This window comes from Idiotropiscis lumnitzeri, chromosome 1 (assembly GCF_059441095.1).
Source record: "Idiotropiscis lumnitzeri isolate Australia: NSW breed Sydney's pygmy pipehorse chromosome 1, RoL_Ilum_1.0, whole genome shotgun sequence".
Classification (NCBI taxonomy): Eukaryota; Metazoa; Chordata; class Actinopteri; order Syngnathiformes; family Syngnathidae; genus Idiotropiscis; species Idiotropiscis lumnitzeri.
The window spans coordinates 23383915-23405473 of NC_142391.1; the positions used below are offsets into that span (position 1 = coordinate 23383915).

A 21559-nucleotide genomic window follows, 5' to 3' on the forward strand; every position below is an offset into this window, starting at 1 on the left:
AAACCTCTGTCCCTTAACAGACACGCACACACACAAAGTGAACGTGTGTTGCTGAGTGTGAGCTTTGAGGACACTGAAGAATGGATTTAATCTGGGTTGCTTTGCCACAGCAACCACGACGACAAAAGCGAGACGCGATGAATTGGGAGGCGAAAAAGCGGCGGCCTCAGCACTTCAACAAGTGTGCGGTGGAGGAGCAAGAAGAAGAAGAAGAAAAAAAAAAAAATCTGTCAAACTCCATCCGGCAGAGACTCAAAAGCAATCGCGGGAAACTTTGGGCTAACTTTTTCGACCGCTTCGAAACAATAATAGTTTGCTTCGTTGTCATTTCCACTATTTTCTGAAGTGCAACTTACTTTTCTTGAGTTGAAATAGAAACGTCCAATCGCACGCGTGGGTCGGTCTTGTGGCGTACTATGCAGTTAGCGCTATTTGCTTATTAGACAGCAAATTAGACGTAACAAGCGAGTGCTATATATTCTCCCTGAGTGGGTGGGCCACTTCGTTAGCCGGGCGAGAGTTAAAGTGCAGACAGTGAACATACATTACACGATTGGATGCAGTACTTAAAAAAAAAAAAAGACAATCAAACACATTACATTGAGTAGCTAAAGAAGTTTTTAAGATACTATATCGATGTAAAACATCTTTTTTCATTTAGTTAATAAAACTCCTTGAAAAAAAAACCCTAAATGAACTTCCATTGAATGCACGTTTAAGGAATTGAAACACTTTAACAAATCCTAACCTTTTTTTATCCTTCCATTTATTTTCCAAACCTTTTATTCGCATGAGGGTATACATTTAATTAAAAAAAAATGATTTTCATGTTAAAATTGTAGTAAAAACATAACTTGCTTACTGGTTTTGATATTTAGTTAATTAAAGTTAATGGGATTCCAGCAATCAAATAAAAACACTTCATGACAATGACAAAGTAAAGTAAAAGCCAATTTTAATAAACCATTTTTTCAAAATTAAACGATGTTTAAAATAGCTTTGCTGTAGTGTTTGACATTTTGGCATGGCAACTTTTCAAGTTAAAATGCTAGAATCTTCACATTTGAGGTTAAAATGAGTTTCACGTTGAACCATGATTTCAATTTATCGTGAAAATTTTCATGTTTAAACGAGATCATTTTAATGTTATAGCCTTCACATTGTCACATGTTTGTCGCCCATCTTATTACTTTTAAACATAAATATGATAAATGTGTTAAGCTTCATGTTAAAATGTGCTGATTTTTTTTTTCATTTGGCCTATTCCCCCTCAAAGGGGGCGACCTGTACGTTAAAAATAAATAAAAAATAAATAAATAAACGGTTCCCATTTCTTTGAAATTCGTCATTCCCGCAAGGCCGCACTTGACTCTTGCCGCTCATCCATTTGGCAGGCGCCTGCAGTAGAGCCCATCTATCAGACTTTGGGGAGGCTCTCATCCAATCAGGGGGCTTTGCCGCTGGGCGGGGGCGGGCCCTGAGGGGGCTGGATAACAGGCCCGTTGATTAGATTACGACTCCCACCTGTCCGTCATTTGAGAGGGGCCACGCCGGGGCCAATCGCCTCTGAGCCGCCGTGTCGCATTTAACGAACAGAAAAGATCAGTCCCACTTCTGACACCAAATCGCTTCACACTTGAGGCAACTGCCACACAACTCCTTAAAGTTTACTCATTTTATGCTTTTTTTCACATTAAAAAAGGAAAGAAAATAGTGTGAGATTTGAATCCCACTTCTGACACCAGATATCATTTGTCCTTGAGGCAATCATTAATAAAACACTTTGACCAAATCACTTTTTCCAATTTGTTTTGCATGGAAAACGATGAATAAAAACTGTGTGTGAGGTTTGAATATCACTTCTCACACCAAATTTCTTTTAAAAATAAACTTGCCGGAAAAATAGGAGCAAAATATGATTCCCACATCTAAGCCTTTTGCAAAATCTTATTTTAAAAACTAAATTTAATTGAAAAAATTATGAAACTAAGACATTTTCATTTTCTCCAATTTAAAACAATCCAATTACATTTCATGAAAAAAAAAAAAAAATATATATATATATATATATATATATGAATATATTCTCCATTTATCTATTTTCATGAAAGAAACAAGAACACAAAAAAATGCATCTCACTTTGAAAGTGACTTAAAAAAAACAAGCGTCATGTTCAAATCCCACTTCTGACACCAACCACGGCGGCTGTGAACGCATATTGGCCAAAGTTTTGGCCTGGAAGTGGACTTGAATGTCAACTCTTGTCCCAAATTGACTCCAAGTGCGCTTGGTGGACTTGCTTGCTCGTTTTGGGACTGTGCTGCACTGAAAAAAAAAAATAAAAAATCCCTCTTCTCTCTCCTTTTGTGTTGAAGTCGGCAAAAATACAATCTACTTCTTGGTATTAGCTTCAAACGCTTCCTCTCTTTTGGCTCTTTGTCAGCCCCGTCTAGTGGGCTTAAAGAAAAGGTATGTGCGTATATGTGTGTGTGTGTGTGTTCGCGTGAATTAGCAGCCTTATTAGCATAGGGATATAAGTCAACGCTGGCCCCAATATGTCTGTTTGCGTGGCCTCAGAGTGTGTGTGTGTGTGTGCGTGTTAAGTTCTAACTTTACACGTGTGTGTGTTGATTTGTCACACGGCGTTATTTAAATGAGACAAAGAGATCAAAGAATAGGGAATAATATTCGGGACGAGTCAAAGCGGACGCAACTCAGGGAAAGTTGGAGCGCATTTGCGTGGCCAGTGACTTGCTGGAGTTAACGCTCGCTTCCCTTTTGGGTCTCGGATTAAAATCGAGTCACAATATGGCGTGCGGCAACTGACAGAAAATAAACACTCGCACGAAGAAATTTGAAAACCACGGGCAAAATTTGGGTAGGGAGTTATTATTGGTGACTGGATGAATTTCATTGACACACAAATCCTGCCGGGGTGTGTAAACTTATGCAAAACTGTAATATAGAGTGTAGTAAATGGGAAATAAAATAAAATGGATGCAACGGTTGCAGCAAATCACTGAAATGATTTGCAAACACTAACAATATTATGAACTGGATTCAAATTACATTTCTTGCTTTTCTTTAAGGCGGCACGGTGGCTGACTGGTTAGCACGATGGCCTCACAGTGAGAGACAGCATCGGGCGTGGGTTCGATCCCGGCTCCGGCCATCCTGTGTGAAGTTTGCAAGTTCTCCCCGTGCCTGCGTGAGTTTCTTGTGGGTACTCCGTTTTCCTCCCACATTCCAAGAACATGCATGGCAGGCCGATTGAACACTCTAAATTGCCCCTAGGTATGAGTGTGAGCGTGGATGTTTGTTCGTCTCTGTGTGCCCTGCAATTGGCTGGCAACCAGTTCAGGGTGTCCCCCGCCTACTGCCCAAAGATAGCTGGGATAGGCTCCAGCACCCCCCGTGACCCTAGTGAGGAGAAGCGGTACAGAAGATGGATGGATGGATGGAAATTTGACATTGAGTAAGTCCTCCTTGACAGTAGTTGTCGCTATACAGCATGTTTCTTGTGTTAATGAACTAAAATTCCGATTTTTTTTTCTTTCTAAATTAATTATTTGTCAATGTCAATTCGTAGATGTTTTTTTTTTTCTCTTCGCAGGGCGACCCAGTCCCTCCACACTCTGGCTCCGCTTCAAACCGCCAAAGGTGTACAGCTGACTCCCTCGTGAGCGCCGCTCCCACACCTCTCTCACAAGCCCTAAGGGGCTATTAACATCGGAAGGTCCAGGCCGTGCCCCCTAACCCAATCTCTCCATGGGCCGGGGGTGGTCCCCCCGGGGCGGTTTGCGGCACCGCTGGATGTTGAGATCCACCTCCAGCTGCCTCTGCGGCCGTTACGTGTCCAACGTGTCAGGAGCCGGGTCGCTAATCGGCGCTACCGGCAAATGGAGTCCACTCTCGCAGGTGATAAAGTGAAAAACCGTTGCACCCCACCATATCCCATCTTCTACAAGACACTAGAGCAATATTCTTTGGTTAAAAAAAATATACCACCATCGTGATCAACATGAAGCTACTACACTAGCATAGTTGACACAAGTGTTTGTCAAAAACAATCGGTAGTACGTCACAACTTTTTTTTTTTTTTGTCGACAAGCACCACATTAGTTTATTTCATGACTAGAACATATACGCGACATGGCTCGTCTTGGCCAAGGACTTTTATGCTCGGACGCACATTTGAAAACAGTCAAAATGACTGCTCTTGTAGTCTTGGTGTTAAATGGTGCGGGTGCACTTAAATTCATAAATATATCATATAATTAATACAGAATGCAGAAAATGTGTTATATATAAAAATAAATTCTCTTTTAAATTTGAAAAAGATCAAGTACATAAGAGGGATCATTTTTGAAGATGGTTTTCAAAATGCGCGCATGCGTGTGTGCGCGTCTTGTTTCGTGTTTCTGACAACTGCCGGCTGCGTATGTCAGCATGCTAATTTGCAGCTAATTAGTTATCGAGCCGGGCGGCCATGTTTTATGGAGCCGTGACACGGGTCACACTTGGCGACCCTACTTCACACGCACACACATTTACGGCTATTGAACACCTGTGATGTACCGTCTTGTCTTTACAGCAAATTTCAGGCTGGATCATCTCAAATGTAGCATGTTGACATCACCCTGTAAAGCAAAGTCCGTGATTTCTGAATACATTATAAATCTTGCAAGATAAATGCTGAAAATGTGTACACTACACTCAGAACTAGGTGCTTTTCACCATTTTGTTTTTCTGATTTTTGGGAGGCATGGCGAACATGCTGTCTACTGTATGAAAATAAACGGTTTTTTTTGTTTTTTTTTAATCAGTGCGGGCGGGGTATTTATTTATTTTTTTTTTTCTCCCCAGGTCCGATGCCAGAGCTGGTGTGTGGACCTGGGCAAAGGGTAAAACACCGGACGAGAATCTTAGTTTCGTAATGAACTTTTTTTAGTCATTCAAAATTTGGCCAGTTTGTTAACAACACTCTACTCTGTGATATGTCAAATTTTCAATGCATTTGTTTTCTCGACTCAACTCAACATTATTTATCAAGCACTTTAAGACAAACAGCGTTTAATGCAAAGTGCTGTGCATGGAGCCAAAGTAAGTCACACAACAACAAACAATAAAAAAAAAAATCATAATGATGACAGTAAAAAGCACCAAAACAGGAAGTAAGTCTCATGCTGACTCATAAGACAACCAATAAAAAGTTGTTTTAAGACGAGTTTTAAAGATGGGAAGCTTGGGGGCTCGCCTCACGTTTAGTGGGAGGTCATTTGTTTACATTTCGCGTTCTTTACTGGGGCACATTTCCATTCATCTCCGACGACCGTGTGTGCCTGTACACTAGAGTGCGAGACCATCGGGAGTGAAACTTTTGGGTCACGATGACAGTCGGCTACCAGCCTGACATTGCGTCCGTCCGCTCGGCGAACTTAAAAGCGACGTTTGATGTGCGTTTAAAAAAGCTGTCAGCGCGCCCGCGCGCTTAGAGAAAAGTTACGAGTTGATTGTGTCGCTTTGAGCCGGTGGGAGTCAAAACAAAGTCAAAATGTTCAATAGGGTAGCGCGCTGGAAAAGTCACACGGACATTTTTTGCAGGAGAGGTAGGCGGGCCTAAGGGTGTGCTCACCTTGCACAATTCAAATTCAGAACAACTTCAAATACAGTCAAACCCCGCTACACTCATTCAAAAAAAAAATAATATTGAATATTCAGCAAAAGACGAGAAACAAGCAAGTCGTGAGATTATGATGAGGCTTCCTTTCAACTCCACTTTTTGGGAGGGGTGCAAAACATGCATATAAAGGGACGAATACTGTACCAGTCAGCAAAAGTGTGCTGACGCATACACAGAGACACACGCGCACACACACACACGCGCGCGCGCGCACGTTCCAAGGACACTGCGTGTACGTGCGCACGTGTGTTTAAAGATCACGCGTGTCAGAGCGGGCGAGTGCTTTATTAAATGTCGCTCAGATCAATTCTTAATCACCCTCGTGTCCATCCGTGTACAAACAGCTCTCTTAAAACACACTCACGCACGCACACACGAACGTCACCCAATCAAATTACTCGCGACAATGCGAGAGGAAGTACGAGTTGTCAAGGAATTAGCACAAGGACGCCTTAAATGTCGAGGTTGCTCTGTGTCGCTCTTGAAATTCATGTCAGGATACATATTTACTTCCAAATGAGATGTGTTTTTGCGAATGGCGCAGATTGTTGGGGAGTCCGAAAAAAATTCAATAAAATAAATTAAAAAAAACGTCGGTGTGCTTTAAAAAGACCAAAGACAATTTAGAGACTTCAGAAATAATGTTTTCATATAAATCTAACATATTTACATGTGTTAAAAAGAACACGTTCATCCTCAGATTTTGAAAAATAAATAAATAACATGTTTAAGGAAACACCCATTTTAGTCCTTCAAAATATTGACATCCTGTATTTGTTTTTTTTTAAAAGAAAGATAACTGAAGTCATTGTGGACAATTACCTTCTCAACATCAATGACAATTACAAATAAAAAAAAAACATGAAACCATTGGTGTAAACATTAACCGTAAATTAATTCAGCAAAAAACGTTCACGTACATTTCTGTAAACAGCGAAGAGAATGTAGCATTGGATCAAAATATCGTGTGCATTTTCAGAAACTTCAAAGACACGTCGGAGTCTAATAGAATTGTGAAAATATCAAAGACACTTTAGCATTTCAACAAACCCGTGTCACGAGGTGTCGACATTAAATACATTTCAGAGTCTTAACTAAATCGAATATGTTTTTGCAGAACATCAAAGACACGTTAACCTTCCAAACCTTAACGTACCGCGCATTATTTTGGGGAATTGCGTGGATTGCAGGCATTTATCAATCTATCTGTCTATCTATCCTGGTTTTGTCAGCATCAAAGACTATTTTACCGCAAGTACAACTTGGAATTCGTACATGAGAAATGCTTTTGTGAGCGTGTTGGACTCAATCTTGAGCAGCAAACACCCCACACCCTGAAAGACACGCTCAAAGACACGCACGCACGCACGCATTAAAATGAGTGCCCTTCGTTGGCGGCGTTATTGATCACACTTAAACAGCAGGGCTCCTGTCAGCCGGCGCAAGGAAATTGTTTCCATATTGAAAGTGTCACAGCGAGGGTACGTTTCATTTGCGCGAGGACAGAGGCGACGCCACGCCGGAGGAATCAATCTTCTATCTTTGGCCGCGCCAGCGCATTCCTCCGCTTGATTCATTTAGCGTTCCGGTGGTGGCGACGGCTAGCACGCGTTAGCGTCGCCCGCCGCCACTTTCAAGTTTTTACAGCCGGATGAATTTGCCATATTTGTGCGGCATAAACATTACAGCTTTATAGCCCGTATGGATTTAACTTTGTTGTGTTTGTCCACGCTCTAATTCTTCATCGGATTGGTCATTAAAGGGGGGGAACTGTGGGGAGCGACTAATCACAAAAATGAACTAAAAACAACAATGATCCTCGTAAAACTGCAGCATGTTGAAAAGTGACAACCTACCAAAAGCGGCTGGTTTTACTTCAGCCATGAATACACTGAGCGTATGTCTTTTTGGAAACATCTAAGACAATTTTGAGTTCAAGAAATGGTGCATACTTGCTCTGGTAAATGTTCAAAGACATCGACGGGTCGATAGCAAACCTAATCGAAACTTTTTTTAAAACAGAAAAAAACAAACTTAAATGAGCATTATACTTTGTAAACATGAAAGTCAATTTAGAGCCTCCGTCATTGTTCTGTAAACATCAAAAACTGTTTCGTCAACACTGTCTACGACATTTTGCGGTCTGCAATAAACAGAAAGTCTTGAAATAAACTAATGTACATGATTTCAAGTCAACCTTTTGAAACATATACCATCCATCCAACCATTATCTGTACCGCTTCTCCTCACTAGGGTCGCGGGGGGAGCTGGAGCCTATCCCAGCTATCTTCGGGCAGTAGGCGGGGGACACCCTGAACTGGTTGCCAACCAATCGCAGGACACACTTAGATGACCGACCATCCGCGCTCACACTCATACCTCGGGCAATTTAGAGTATCCAATCGACCTGCCGTGCATTTTTTTGGAATGTGGGAGGAAACCGGAGTACCCGGAGGAAACCCACGCAGGCACGAGGAGAACATGCAAACTCCACACAAGAAGGCGGGAGCCGGAATCAAACACACGACCTCCGCGTTGTGAGGCCATGGTGCTAATCAGCCTTCCACCGTGCCACCCCAAGCATACATTATTTTGTAAACATCTAAATGAACAAAGCATACATTGTTGGCAAGAAAGACATACTCGAGTTCCTGTATGGGTGCTGTAAAAATCTAAGACAATTTAGAGAATTGAAATGCTGTTGATACCTTACACTTTAGTCTTTACTGAACAAGTGTACATGTTTTTGTAAATGCTACAAACATTTTAGAGTCTTCAATCAAATGTTTTTTTTGTTTTTTTTTTACAAACAAACAATCATTTAGTTTCAGTGTCTATTGTAAGCAACAAAGACACTTTGTAACAATTAACATTCCATTTAAAGTAATGTAGTTTTTATAAACGCCAAAGTAATGCTTGCGTAAACATCAAAGATGTTTGAGGGTCTTCAATTTTTACTCCATGTACAGAGATGATGGTTGTTTTAAGCTGCTCTACAAATAAAGTAAAGTTGAGTTGAGTTAAAAAAAAACAAAAAAACTTTGCGTAGTTTTTTCAGTGAACATCAAAGACAAGTTCGAGTCATGCCTGAATCTAACAAAGTCATTGCGTAGGATCCAGCACTTGTTGGAGTTCAATCTTGCTAATGTGAACCACGAGGAGCATTCGGTTCCAAAAAAGAGCCGACAACAATGCTGTGGCGTGCTCTAAAGTGAAAACATGCATATTTTAACCAAGCTTTGTGAATTTTCATCATCATCATTGTCGTCATGATCATCACAATTCCGAGTTACGGAATGAATGGAGTCATTAAACGCTCCGTTGCGCAAAGTGAATTAAAACCACGCAGTACGAGATTTCTGCGAGGTTAGGAACATTTTATTGGCGACATCTTAGCCCGGTAAAAGATGAGATTTGGTCTACATGCCACACGAAAAAAAACTAAACAAAAACAAAAAAAACCTAAAAACCCGTCCCGTCTTTCACAAACCTTACAAAAGTTATTATTTATTTTTTTTCAATAAAACTTTTAAACTTTGGAAACATCAAAGACCCCTAAAAGTGTGAAACATCAAAGAAAATGTCATCGATGAACATGTGTGCACTTTTTGTCGCAGGATTGTTTGTCGTCAATAAAACGAGCATACGTGTTTTGCAAATATCGAAGTCAATTTAGCGTCAACCCCCCAAAAAAAAATCTGACATACATTTGTGTAACTGCTGACGAAAAGGTAGTGTTTTATGAACCTCCTTTGCTTAAACATCAAATACATTTTGGAGTATCAAAGAAACCCGGAAACCTTGAAGAAAATGTCTGATGAAACTATCGTGTGTATTTATGTAAACATCAGAGACAATTTAGAACTTCACGTACATTCTTGTAAAACGTCATCTTTGATGAAGCTATCGAGTGCATTTTGGTCAACATCAAAGACACTTACTTTGAGCACATGGACGTCGGCCGAGCTGCAGCCGAGCGAGTCGTCCACTTCCCTCACCTGGCCGTCCGTCCCCACCGTCACCAGCTTGATGGGCAGAGACACCCGGCGACCAGTCAGGATGGCTGTGTTCAACACTTCCGTGTCCTATCCAAGGAACACAACACGCTTGTGTTACACATTGCTCCTTGCGAGTGTATTCATTCTGTGCTCTCGCTCCATTTTTTTTTTTCAGTTCATTCGAGAGCAAATTGGTCAGAATTGGCTCGCAATCACTTTGTTAAGTCACGACACGGTTGATGGCCCTAACTAGAGCCGCGCCTAACAATTTTGTCATAATTGATGACTCAGATATTTAAAAGAATAATTCAAAAGAATGCAATCCATCCATTTCACATCGACAGTGGAGAAAACGCAAAACTATAAATGGATTATGATTCAGTGACTAAATTGAGCTAAAATTGGCGTATTTGCAAATGTCTTATTTTGAAAGAATGCAAAATAATCAGTCTGCTTTCGTAGCAAATGGCCGAAATTGGAACAGATTCACTATTGAAGGGAGGAAATTCTGAGCATTTCATTTATTTTGCATTTAATCTCTCCACAATTAATTGACTATCAAAATAGCTTTCAATTATTTTGACAATTGATTAGTTGCCATGAAATCAATTAATGGTTCCACCGGTAGACCTAAGGTACGTATTTTGGTAAACACTGGAGACCAAATGCTGATGACTGTAATCTGCCGCGCTGAAGTGCGATTAGATGCTTGCCGACCTGCCAGCGTCCATCTCGATTAGATGGCGCGACGTTTGCAAAGGGGGCATTTATCCAGACGCACACACACACACACACTCTCATGATTATGGGTTATTGTTTGTGAATGGCAGCTTTGTGAGTGTTATTAGACCCACCAGGCCAATTCAGCCATCATAAATAACCATAAAAATAAACAGAAAATTGACTGCACTGCTTTCAAAAAAACATTCCCGCTTCATTGTACAGGGTGAGCGGCGTAGCGTAGCACTGCTACTTGTACATATGAGCACGTTTTGGGTGTCCAGAAAAACTGATGTTTTTGGCAACACTAGAGACATGCCAAGTCCTTAAAAAGAAGTAAACCTAAGATAATTTGAAGTGACAATTTGGTTAACTTATGCAAACACACACACACACACATATATATATATATATATGATGGCCGTGAAATGTTTACCACGCGAGAAGCAGGAAGAGGGTGAGAAACAGTTGAGAAGGAGGGAAGAAAGACGATTAAAAGCATGACAGAGACAATAAAAAAAGAGAAGGGGGGGAGCACCCAGTGATGAAAGAAGATATCAAGGAAAAGATTCTGCCTGCCGGGGAGTGGGAAGAAAGATGTTTACCCGCCGCGCGTGCGTGCATGCGCATGTTTGTCATGTGATGAAATGTGTAGATAACATCCACATTGTCGCTATCTTGACTGCAAGCTGCAAGTGCACGGTGATGTCACACAGCGGCCACTAAAGTCGTCTGTTCTTCTTTTTGTTGTTGTTGTCTCCCCCGGACACACCGATGCACCGGATAAGCAACACACACACACACACACACACACACACACGCACATACAGACACAGTATGTGCAGAAGTTTTGGGACAAGCATCACTGGATGAAATGATCTGTTTTTTTCTTTTTTTTTTCCTCAAACAAAATGTCAATTTCTCAAAAGGTTTTCTTTGTTTGTCCAAAGAGAAATGACTGATGATGATTCTTCAAGAAAAATCTTTATTTTGCAGTATTACATGGAGTCTTGGGACACATCCAGTTTAAATCATACCGTCAATAATTTTTGCCCAAACACAATATGGACAAAAGTAAAAGTTTACACTGACAAGAAGTTTTTTTTTTCTTTATAACAAACATTTCACTCACGTCAGGCTAAAAAACAGAAATTTGGTAAATTTTGTATTTTTTTTCCCACACATCTATACCATTGGTTATTTCACGTTTGTGCGTTTTTTTTGTTTTTGTTTTTTTTTTTTGTTTTTTTTTTTACAAATTATAGATCAATCTTTCAAACTCTCTTTGACGACGCAATGTTTACATATGAGCAACGCCATTTTGGGGCTCTTGTGAAAAGTGATGATTTTGGATGAGGATTCCGCCCGTCACCAGCGATATGTATTTTAAATGGACAAAGGTGTTGGGACACAGACACAAGAAGTCCAGTATTTCAACTTCTTTCGAAACACATCATGGAAAACGTATCAGACACTGACAGGAAGTAGAAATCATCATTTTTTTGCTGTTTTTGAAACATCCATAGAAATTAAAAAACATGCACATCCACAACTCAAGATGTCAAAATTTCATCCAATATTCTCGCTTATTTTTGGACAAAAAAAAAAGAAAACAACAATAAAAACAAGCAAAATAAGTCTGTTTTTTTTTTCCTCAACAACCATGACAATTTCTTTTGTGGCCAAAGAATTTCCAGGACATCTCAGACAAGATGCTTTATCACCATGGCAACAGAAGTTTATGTGTCAAGTGTTTCCAAGCATGAATGAACAGAAGTTGAGTGTTTGTGTGCTTGTATTCAAGTGTGCGTTCAAGTGAGTCATAGAGAATGACTAAAGACAGCACACACAAGCATTAACCTGCACGCGTGTGCGTGCGTGCGCTTTGCCGAGAAAAGTGACACCCAAAAAATGAGTGGAGCTAAATTTACTGCAAGTAAAAATCCAAACTAATTTAGTTCCAATTAGAAGACTGCCTGCCAAGGTCTTGTGAAGTGTACAAATTTGATTCTGAATGTCACGTAAATATTGTCTATAAGGTCCTATTGACTGGAGATAAATTGGTCAAACAAAGCTTCATAAGAAAGGCAACAATACACACGTTAAAATAATGATGATAGTTAAAAAAAATAAAATATATAAAAGCTCTGCTCATTGTCTAAATAATGATGCAGGGAAAATGAAGCTTCGCATTTGCTTCATGAACCAGTTGTTATATTTTTGGACGACTCTGGATGGCTTGGTTTAAATGAAGGGATTTAAGAAATGGAAAGCCAGCGTGCTTTCAGCCCAATGTTGAAATACAACAACTGGATCATGAAGCACATTTGGGACCTCATTTCCCCATCACTATGATGAGAAATAAAAAAAAAGCATTTATTAAAATGAATATAACATAACGGAACGTAATACAGCCGCTTTCTAATTTTCATTACAACTGAAGAAAATAATTTTCTTTCTTGCAGAGGCCGGAATTTCTGTGCTAATACTTGCTGCTATTTGGAACTGTTCATATTTCCCCCCATTGAATTATTTGTTTTCAATATATTTTTGCTTATTTAAATTTTGCTTTCGAGCAGAAGCCTGAATTTTTGTGCTAACACTACCACCTATTTGGAACTGTTCAGAATTTATTAATTTTTTTTAAACTTATACATTTTTTGCTTTCAAGAAGAAGCCCGAGAGAACGAACACAAACAGCCTTTTGTTCATAATCCTCCCTATTATTTTGTATCAACAGAAAATACAAGTCTGATTATTTTTTATGCAAACATCGACTTCTATTTTGAATTGTTCATAATTCCTTACATTTTTTATTCAACAGACATTTTTTTTCAACAGAACAGGTTTTTTGGTGCGGCATAGGGGGCTTTCTGTCAAAAACATGACGTTTTGTTTTTTTTTGTAAACCCTAACTCCTGTTTGGAACTGTTCATAATTCCCCAAGATGAAGATCACAATATAATTCACATGACTGGATTGAGCTTGGTCTGATTTTTTAATTTATTTTTTGGAAATATCTCCAAAACCTGGCATTTGACCAGGGGTCTGTAGACTTTTATATCCATTCAAATGTATCTGCTTGGTCTTCCGCATTAAAAGCAGCCTATTAAGCGTTGTTTTATCGCACAACTGTGAGACATTTGCACTCCTCCCGTCTCACGGCCTTTTATCCCGTCAATTCGTTTGCGTGATTTACCGTCAATTTGCCGTGCGCGCTCTCTCTTTCTCTCCTCCTCTCTCATATTTGCCACTCAAACAAGTCGAGACGCTCGTAAAAGGACAATAATAAGAATCAAATCAAAAGTGCTTTAATTTGTGTGCGGCCATGCGAGGAGATGTGAAGCCATCTGAACATATGGCGACTCACGCCTCCTCTCTCCTTGTCTGTGTGTGTGTGTGTGTGTGTGTGTGCGTTGTTTATGGCGTGACACGGCATTAATAAGCAGTAAAGTCAGTGGCGGTGCACGCGTGTGCAAATCTGATGTGCAGCTTGTTAAAGGACCAATTGCAGTTTTTTTATGAGCACGGAAAATGTTGAGACGTCGAACAAGTGATTCATAAACACACGCACATTCGGCGGTCGCTTCATTAGGTACACCAGTACAAGAACTGTTATCGCCAATATTTTTTCGAGAGGCTATTTAACAGGACATTTATTACAAGCGTAGTGTGGCATAGTCAGAGCTGTACCTAATAATTTGACTCTCATGTACAAAGTAGGCAATGGAAACGGAGCATTGTTATGGGTTCTTATCGAGTTGGATCGGATCACATTTGGGTTAGAAAATCAAAAACTAATCATTTAAAAACATGCAAAAAGTGTATGTATGAGTGTAAATTTATTGTTAGACAAAATGTTCTATTTCCTGGTTAAAAAAAGATACATTCGTTAAATAGAAGTTAAAGTACTTAAATTAATTTTGTCAAAAATTCTTTTAAAAAGTGTTCAAATTTAATACATAAATTGGACAAGGCGGCACGGCGAGTGACTGATTAGCACGTCCGACTCACAGTTCAGAGGTTCAGGATTCGATTCCGGCCTTCCTGTGTGGGGTTTTGCATGTCCCCCTTTCACCGGGTAGTCCGGTTTCCTCCCACATTCCAAAAACATGCATGGTCGGTTAATGGAAAACTCCAATTTGTGTGATTGTGCGTGTGTATGGTTATCGATTGGCTGGAAAACAGTTCTGGGTGTACCCCGCCTACTGCCCAAAGACAGCTGGGATAGGCTCCAGCACGCCCGCGAACTATATATACATACACATTATATATATATATATATATATATATATATATATATATATATATATATATATATATATATATATGTTATTTCTGTTGTACCTTTCAGCAACAAAGCAGGAAAATGCCATAAAATTCCCAGTGTGTGCGTGTGCTTGTGCACGCGTGTGTGATATGTCTGGGATAAATGCCTATTATCACGATGACAATGTTCATTACCGTCAGATTATTAAACCTTAGGCTTGTTGAGTTGGCGGCGGCGGCGTGGTGTGTATGTGAATGTGAGTGTGTGCGTGTGTGTCATCAAGTGTGTTGTTGGACAGAGTAATTACTTGGAGCAAACAGTGACACGCTGCCTGCTTGTGATCTGTCAGACTCCAGATGAATCACTGCCACTGGTATAAAAGTTATGGGACGTTTTGTAAGCCCCAAACCTGGGAGCCATCCGCAAACGTCTGTGCAAAATGTCGTTCAAAGACGTATTGAGCAGGCTTTTTGTGAACAAATGAAATTGATGTCCATCTTTTGCAAATGGCATGGTAAATTTGAGTCCAAATTAAGTCTGATGAGTGATGACGCTAATCGCTACGTAAGTTTGGCGAGCAGGCCGGCCAACTCATTTTCAGTTGTAAACAAAAGGTGACTGTGACGCGTGCACTTTTACATTCGTGAACAAAAAAGACGGTGGTGAAATGATGAAATTATGATTCAATTGGTGAGATGAGTTTGAGTCCATCCATCAGTGATTTTTTTTCCAAGGTGTAGAATGCTACAACATCAGCCGCAGACTTTTCTTCCTTTTATTGACCAAGATTTCATGAACAACTGACTTCAATTCAGAAAAAAAAAATCTAGATTTTAGATGACATTATCGCATTATCATCAATATCATCAGCATTGACCAACCTTCTGTTCGTGTCCCTCTATTTGTGATTTTGACTGGCAGGCTAAAATAATGTGCTCGACTTCAGTTAGCACTGTTAGCTTCTTGCAATAGAGGTTCATAACTCGGGATTTATCAACCTTTTGTAAACAAAGGCTTTTTCACTTCAGTCTTACCACGGGTATAGTGCATTAGCATCGTTATTTGTGAGGAACAACGGAAGAGCAACAATGCTAATTTAGCTTTTTCACGTTAGTTTCTGACATTTCCTGCCTAGTTTCGTCTGACGTGATCCTTTGATTCGGCTCATCTACAATTTGAGAGGAGCATTTGAGGCCACCTAGCAGGTTAGCTGTTCTCATTTGAAAAATAAATCCAAAGTGGGACAAATGGTTCCTGTTTTCATGCTCAGACACGAACTTCACCCCCCTGGGCTAACCGTCCACGCATCTTCTTCTGTGGTGCTCTTCTCCACGACTAATTGGCAGTGGGCAGACACTGGCTAAGGAAATGAACGTGAGCAAGCGCATCTCCTTGACAAACATAGTCGCACGGGTGTAGAAAAAGTGTGCACTCATTGGGAAGGGGGGCAAAGGCAGGTAGCAGATAAAGTCTCAAAGACAGAGAGAAAATGTGAAAAATAAACTAGCCAGGAGCTAGCACAAGAGGCTAACGTAGTGGTTTTACCTTCTGCAAAGTGCTTTGTTACAGCTCCAGCTGTTGTGAAACGCGCCATATAAATAAAGTATTCAAGTATCCCATGTGAATGTTATTGTTGCTAACGTGTCATAGATGGAAATCTGAATAAAAGTCCTTCAATGTGGCAAGCGGGAGAAAATAACGTCTCATCAAACATCACTAACAGAACACAAAAGTTGGTCAACACCAGATTATAAAAACTGCAAAGCGTTAAATAAAGACATAAATCAAAAGCCTTCGATTTAAAATAGTTAGCTTTAAGAATTTGGATAATTTCATATACAAAATGACACAAATTTCACATAAATATAGCATGAAGTCAACCACGGATATAAAGTAAAATGCTGAAAGACTACCTTTTGTTCGCAAGAGACGAGCAAATGGCACCCAGCCAGTGGGCGGCTCGTGCAAGAAGCTCGTGAACCAGTCTTCACTTTGCCAAAGCCCAATATCCTGAACCTTTTGCAAGTAGTGTATTAAGACAGAATTAGATTGCAACTTTTGCGAGGTCACAAGAAGCACGAACAAGTTAGACGACATTGAATAAATAAAAGATGGCCGACAAGAACAGCATTTATTTCTTCCCTCTCAGAGCCTGTGGGACGCTTGGGCTTTTACTTTTAGCAGCGGGGAGCGAGCGAGGACGCGTAATGGCGGCGGTCGGAGACATCACAGAACATTATTACTGATCCAATTTATGTGCTGAAACATCAGCACATCCTTTCCTGACCTCCCTTGGCTTTGATGTAGCATAAACCCCCCACCTACCCCCCACCAGCCCCCTGCTAACACGCTAACAAGTGGGCTGCTCTTTACCTTGTTTTAGCTTCAGTCACTGAGAGACACATCACGACCACTTCTTGTACAGAAGATGCGCACATTTCCATATGTATGTTTGGATGATCTGTTTCTATTGTCTGTTCGATGATTTTAAAACCCAAACGAATCACATCTGACGAGACCGGTTGACAGACCGAGATACCAACATATCGGCAGAGATGGAACCGCCCAATCGACAGACAAATTGGCTGACCGGATGACTGCCCGACAAAATGCTCCTGAATACATTCAAGAAAAACTGCATTTAAAAGCGGCAGGGCTCTGAGGCCTGCAGTGTTAGTGGGGCCCAGAATTCAAAGCAAACATGGTGAAGCTGCATTTAGCTGTTATGCTGCACTCAAATGAAATAAGATGCCGGCAGAAGTGAAGTCAGACCCAAGTATAAATGCCCTTAAATCAAGATTAAAAATCATGCCCCCCCCCATTCCTTTGATTAAAATATTTTCAGCATTTTTTTTTTTTTAAATCAATTTCACTCTACTGTCTCTTCGCAATTACAGAAAGCTTTGCTTTTAAATGTCTGCGCTTGTAAATGACACGCAGACCGTCAGGATGTAATGACAGGCAAATATACGGAAATGATGAATGTCTAGCATATTTATTTATAGTGGGCAGGATTTTTTTTAATGACATGAAAAAGTAATAGAAAGTAATAATGAGTGATGAATGAGGTTGGGAAAAGGATGGTGACGCGTTTGGACGGACAAACGGACGGATGGATGAGTCTCATGAGGATAATGTCCCAACATAGTCGTTTGAAGTGTTCTCATCTCATTTTCTTTTTCCACGTTTGAACAACAACTTTCTTAAATGTATTTTTAAAAAGGCCGAAAAACACGAGATGTATGTTCCTGATTGTTTGGCCGTGCAGGCTGCAGTCATGTTTTTGTCTGTGTGGTGTGTCGCGAAGGCAGATGCCCACCACGCCAAATTGGCTTTTCTCACCAGGGCTTTGCTGTCTGAAGGAGGGGCTATCAGGCCAGATTAGCTCGCCGCTAATGGAAGCCAGAAAGCTTTCAAAAGCAGCTGGGTGCCCCATTTTTTTGTGTGCGTTTCTTTATATACATATTGTTTTTAGCTCTCGGTTATGATTTTTGCTTTGGGCCGACGGGAAACCACTGTTTTAATCCACGAGAACGTAACGATTCATTTGTTATGATTACAAATGTCACACCTTGTCGTTGATTGAAACCCTATCGCCGGATATGAAGGGGGGGAAGGGATAAACGATGTACAGAGGAAGAAAAGAAAGAATGGCTTGCTTCGAATAAGGCCAGCTAGATATAGAAAAAGAAAATGAAAAGGAGACGAGCTGGTTAGCTAGAGAAAAAGAAGAGAAGGATTTCGGCGTAAATGTGAAGGACATGTACGATTTATAGAAGAAGATCACCGAGTAAAAGAAGTTGAGGATGAGTTTGGTGGAGAAGAAGAAAGTGAGTGCGCGAGATAAGAAACAGAAACTAGGTGCACAAGAAGACAAGCTTGGCACAGAAGAAGACAATGAAAGAAGTTTAGAAAATATCTCATCTCGGTGCAGGTGAAAAATCTTTACAATGTGTAGAAGAAGAAGAACGAGAAATGGAGGATTCACTCAAGCCCCGATTGGATTTTTGATTTTCAGTTAACGATTTTGATTTGATTATTTTTGACATTTTTATTTCAACAAAATGAACGACTCATTTTATAACCAAAAGATGTTTTTATTTAAACATCTGCATTTTGTCCTTCTCACAAACAACTTTTTGTAACTTTACAAAAACATTGAAATCAAACTAATAATTTTGACCCTTCCACTACATTTTTGACGTCTTCAGTTTTGTGTTAGTGCCAGAATAAAACATGACAATAAATACATTTGAGTGTCATCATTATAAATTCTTTTATGATCGAAATTCGACTATGAATATCTGCAAATATTTTGTATCAACAAGGCATTGCAAATCGATTCTTTAATTTATTATTATTATTATTTTTTACAATGACACATTTTACTACAATTTTAAATTGATAATTGATGAATTGTTACATTGCTAGAATAAACGGATGAAGTACAATTAGATATTGAAGCGGATGGACCTTGCAAAGATGAAAAGAATGCACCGTTTTATAATAGACGGTGAAGTAGTTATAGAAGAGAAGAAATGAGGTATATACTGGAAAGGGAAGATAAAGTAGAAAAAGAAGCATAAGAGCTGGGTGTAGTCGAGGAAACGGATTAAGAAGATGAACTATATACAAAAGAGGATCAACTCGGCATAGATTAAGAAGAAGAGGACAATGGACGAGGAATAGAAGAGGAATTGACCTGCGCGAGTGGAACGATGCCCTGGATGTCAGCGTTGCTGACGTAGAGGTGCGAGACTCTCTCGGCTGAGGCCGGCGCTCCGGACGCGTACTCCACACTCCAGTGCAAAGTTTGAGTTGGGGCCAAAGTGATCACGTTGTCCACCTCAAAGTCCAACTGCATCACCTCGTAAGATGGACTCTCCAACCTGGAGGAGGGAAAAATGGGATGGTCCGATTAGCGATTGCCGGTAACTTGCCCGCTAACTAACATACAGACAAAAAAAAAGTCTTTTTTTTCTCTCAGCATTTTTGGTTTAAGTAATAATAAATAATAAATATAATAAAAAAAATGAAAAATGGCACGATACTATTACAGGATCCCCGACAACAAAATTTGGGGTGGATTTCCTTTTGCTTTTTGTTTATAAAATAAAATAAATAAAAAAATGAATAATAATTTTCCTACAATCAATTATGGTACAGTCCTGTCCATCTTATGTCACCCCACAAAACATCTCCTGCTAACACACGGACCTAGACAAGTGAATTCCCCCCCACTTTTAATACTTATTAGACATCTCAAGAAGACTTCCATCCATTTTTTTTCTTCTTGTGTCATTAAATCTAAGGAGAGAAAATAAAGCCGTTAAACTCTTCCATTGATTTGTTCTTGCAGCTGTGCCTCAGTGCTCCGCCGCCTCAAGTCAAGTCAACTTATTCAAAAAGTGACAAGAACATTGATGATAACACAGCTGGATATCCATATAGCGTGTGAGAGTGTGCGTGCGTGTGCGCGTGTGTGTGTGCGTGTGAGCATGGCAGGAGCAGGAGTAGGAGTCAAATAACTTAACGGCACATTTGAACAGCTTCACGAGCGTAATCACAGCCTTTATTGTTTTATCGATTGCGCAAAATAAGCAGGATTGAAACACTCCGCTTTAACTGTCACTTTGTGTCTTATTATTATCGTCCGCTAAAATCTATGAATTGAAATTACTGCTATAGGAGACGCTGTGCCGCTGAGACAAAATTGGCAAGATAGAGTATATCCTAATACTTTATTTCAGAGAAATGAAACAAAAGTGTCATTTGAAAATGCGTATACCATTTTCACTTATATTTTAAGCTGCTCTACCTAAACATAAAGACGTTTACATTTATGCTGCACTCGTACATATTTTATTTTTATTAATTAGATTAATTACAATTTCAGGAGTATTAAAAATTATGCAAACATTTTTAACACACACAAAAAAAAACATTTTTACACCGCAGGCTGCATCCATTTAGGCCCGAATAAAGGCTCTAGAATTCAGAAAATTGTAATTCGCCGATACACAATTATGCATTCAAATACTAAATAATACATTTATCAAACCAAAAAAAACCAGCCTAACCAAGGATGACAAAGAAAATCAAGCTACGCCAATACAAATACATTTGAATTAAATTTATTTTAAAAAATGAATGAAAATAAAACATTCAACAAAACAAAAAAATTCTAAAAATTATATCATGGTCTGCATTATTGTTGGCACAATTATGAGAAGAAAAAAAACTGTACATAAATTTAACAGAGAATACATTGTGCAGATACATTATTATGAGTTCAATACATTTTGAAAAATTGATGACAAATGATCAAAGTTATGAAAAATATATGTCTTAGTTAGAAAAAAACTTAAACATATGTGCTATCTGCCTCTGTCATTCCCACGCATAAGAAAAACCAAAACGAGAGGGAGAGTGTTGCTTGCGCATCTGCGGGGGCGGTGTAATCGCTGGAGCTGAAAAAGCAATGTGTCCACACTGACAGCTGCATCCAGGTGTTAGCCCTGTCTACAAAACAACACTTTTAAAAAAAAAACACAAAAAAAACCACACGAAATCCTTCAAGGAAACTTTATTAACACTGCTTGTTACACTACTGTTAGCATAGCATCACTAGCTAGCAGTAATGAGCAGGTAATCTCATATTCAGTTGTTAGCATAGCATTGCAAGCGCACAGTTCGATCATTAGCATCAAGTGTAATACACGTTCATAATACATGTAATATAGTTGGCCTATTGCAGGTCTAACGCATCACTGATTTCTTTTTTTCTGAGTTACCAGTTAGCTGGGCACTTTTTTGCCACGACCCTCCAGCCTTATCCATAAAAATTGTCGGACTGTCCAGCTCTGAGAGTTACTCAACAGCACAAG

General features: G+C 39.7%; 1 protein-coding gene across 1 annotated transcript in view; it reads right to left on the bottom strand.

Annotated features, from left to right (window-relative positions):
- The window catches only part of LOC148343826 (transmembrane protein 132B), a 122962-nt gene that overhangs the window by 9576 nt on the left and 91827 nt on the right, over positions 1-21559 (bottom strand). Inside the window, exons 5-6 of the mRNA XM_088290148.1 lie at positions 19375-19561; positions 9626-9769 (exon numbers count right to left, since the gene is read on the bottom strand). Of these exons, the coding sequence (XP_088146274.1) occupies positions 9626-9769; positions 19375-19561 (331 nt within the window). The remainder of the gene's footprint in view (positions 1-9625; positions 9770-19374; positions 19562-21559) is intronic.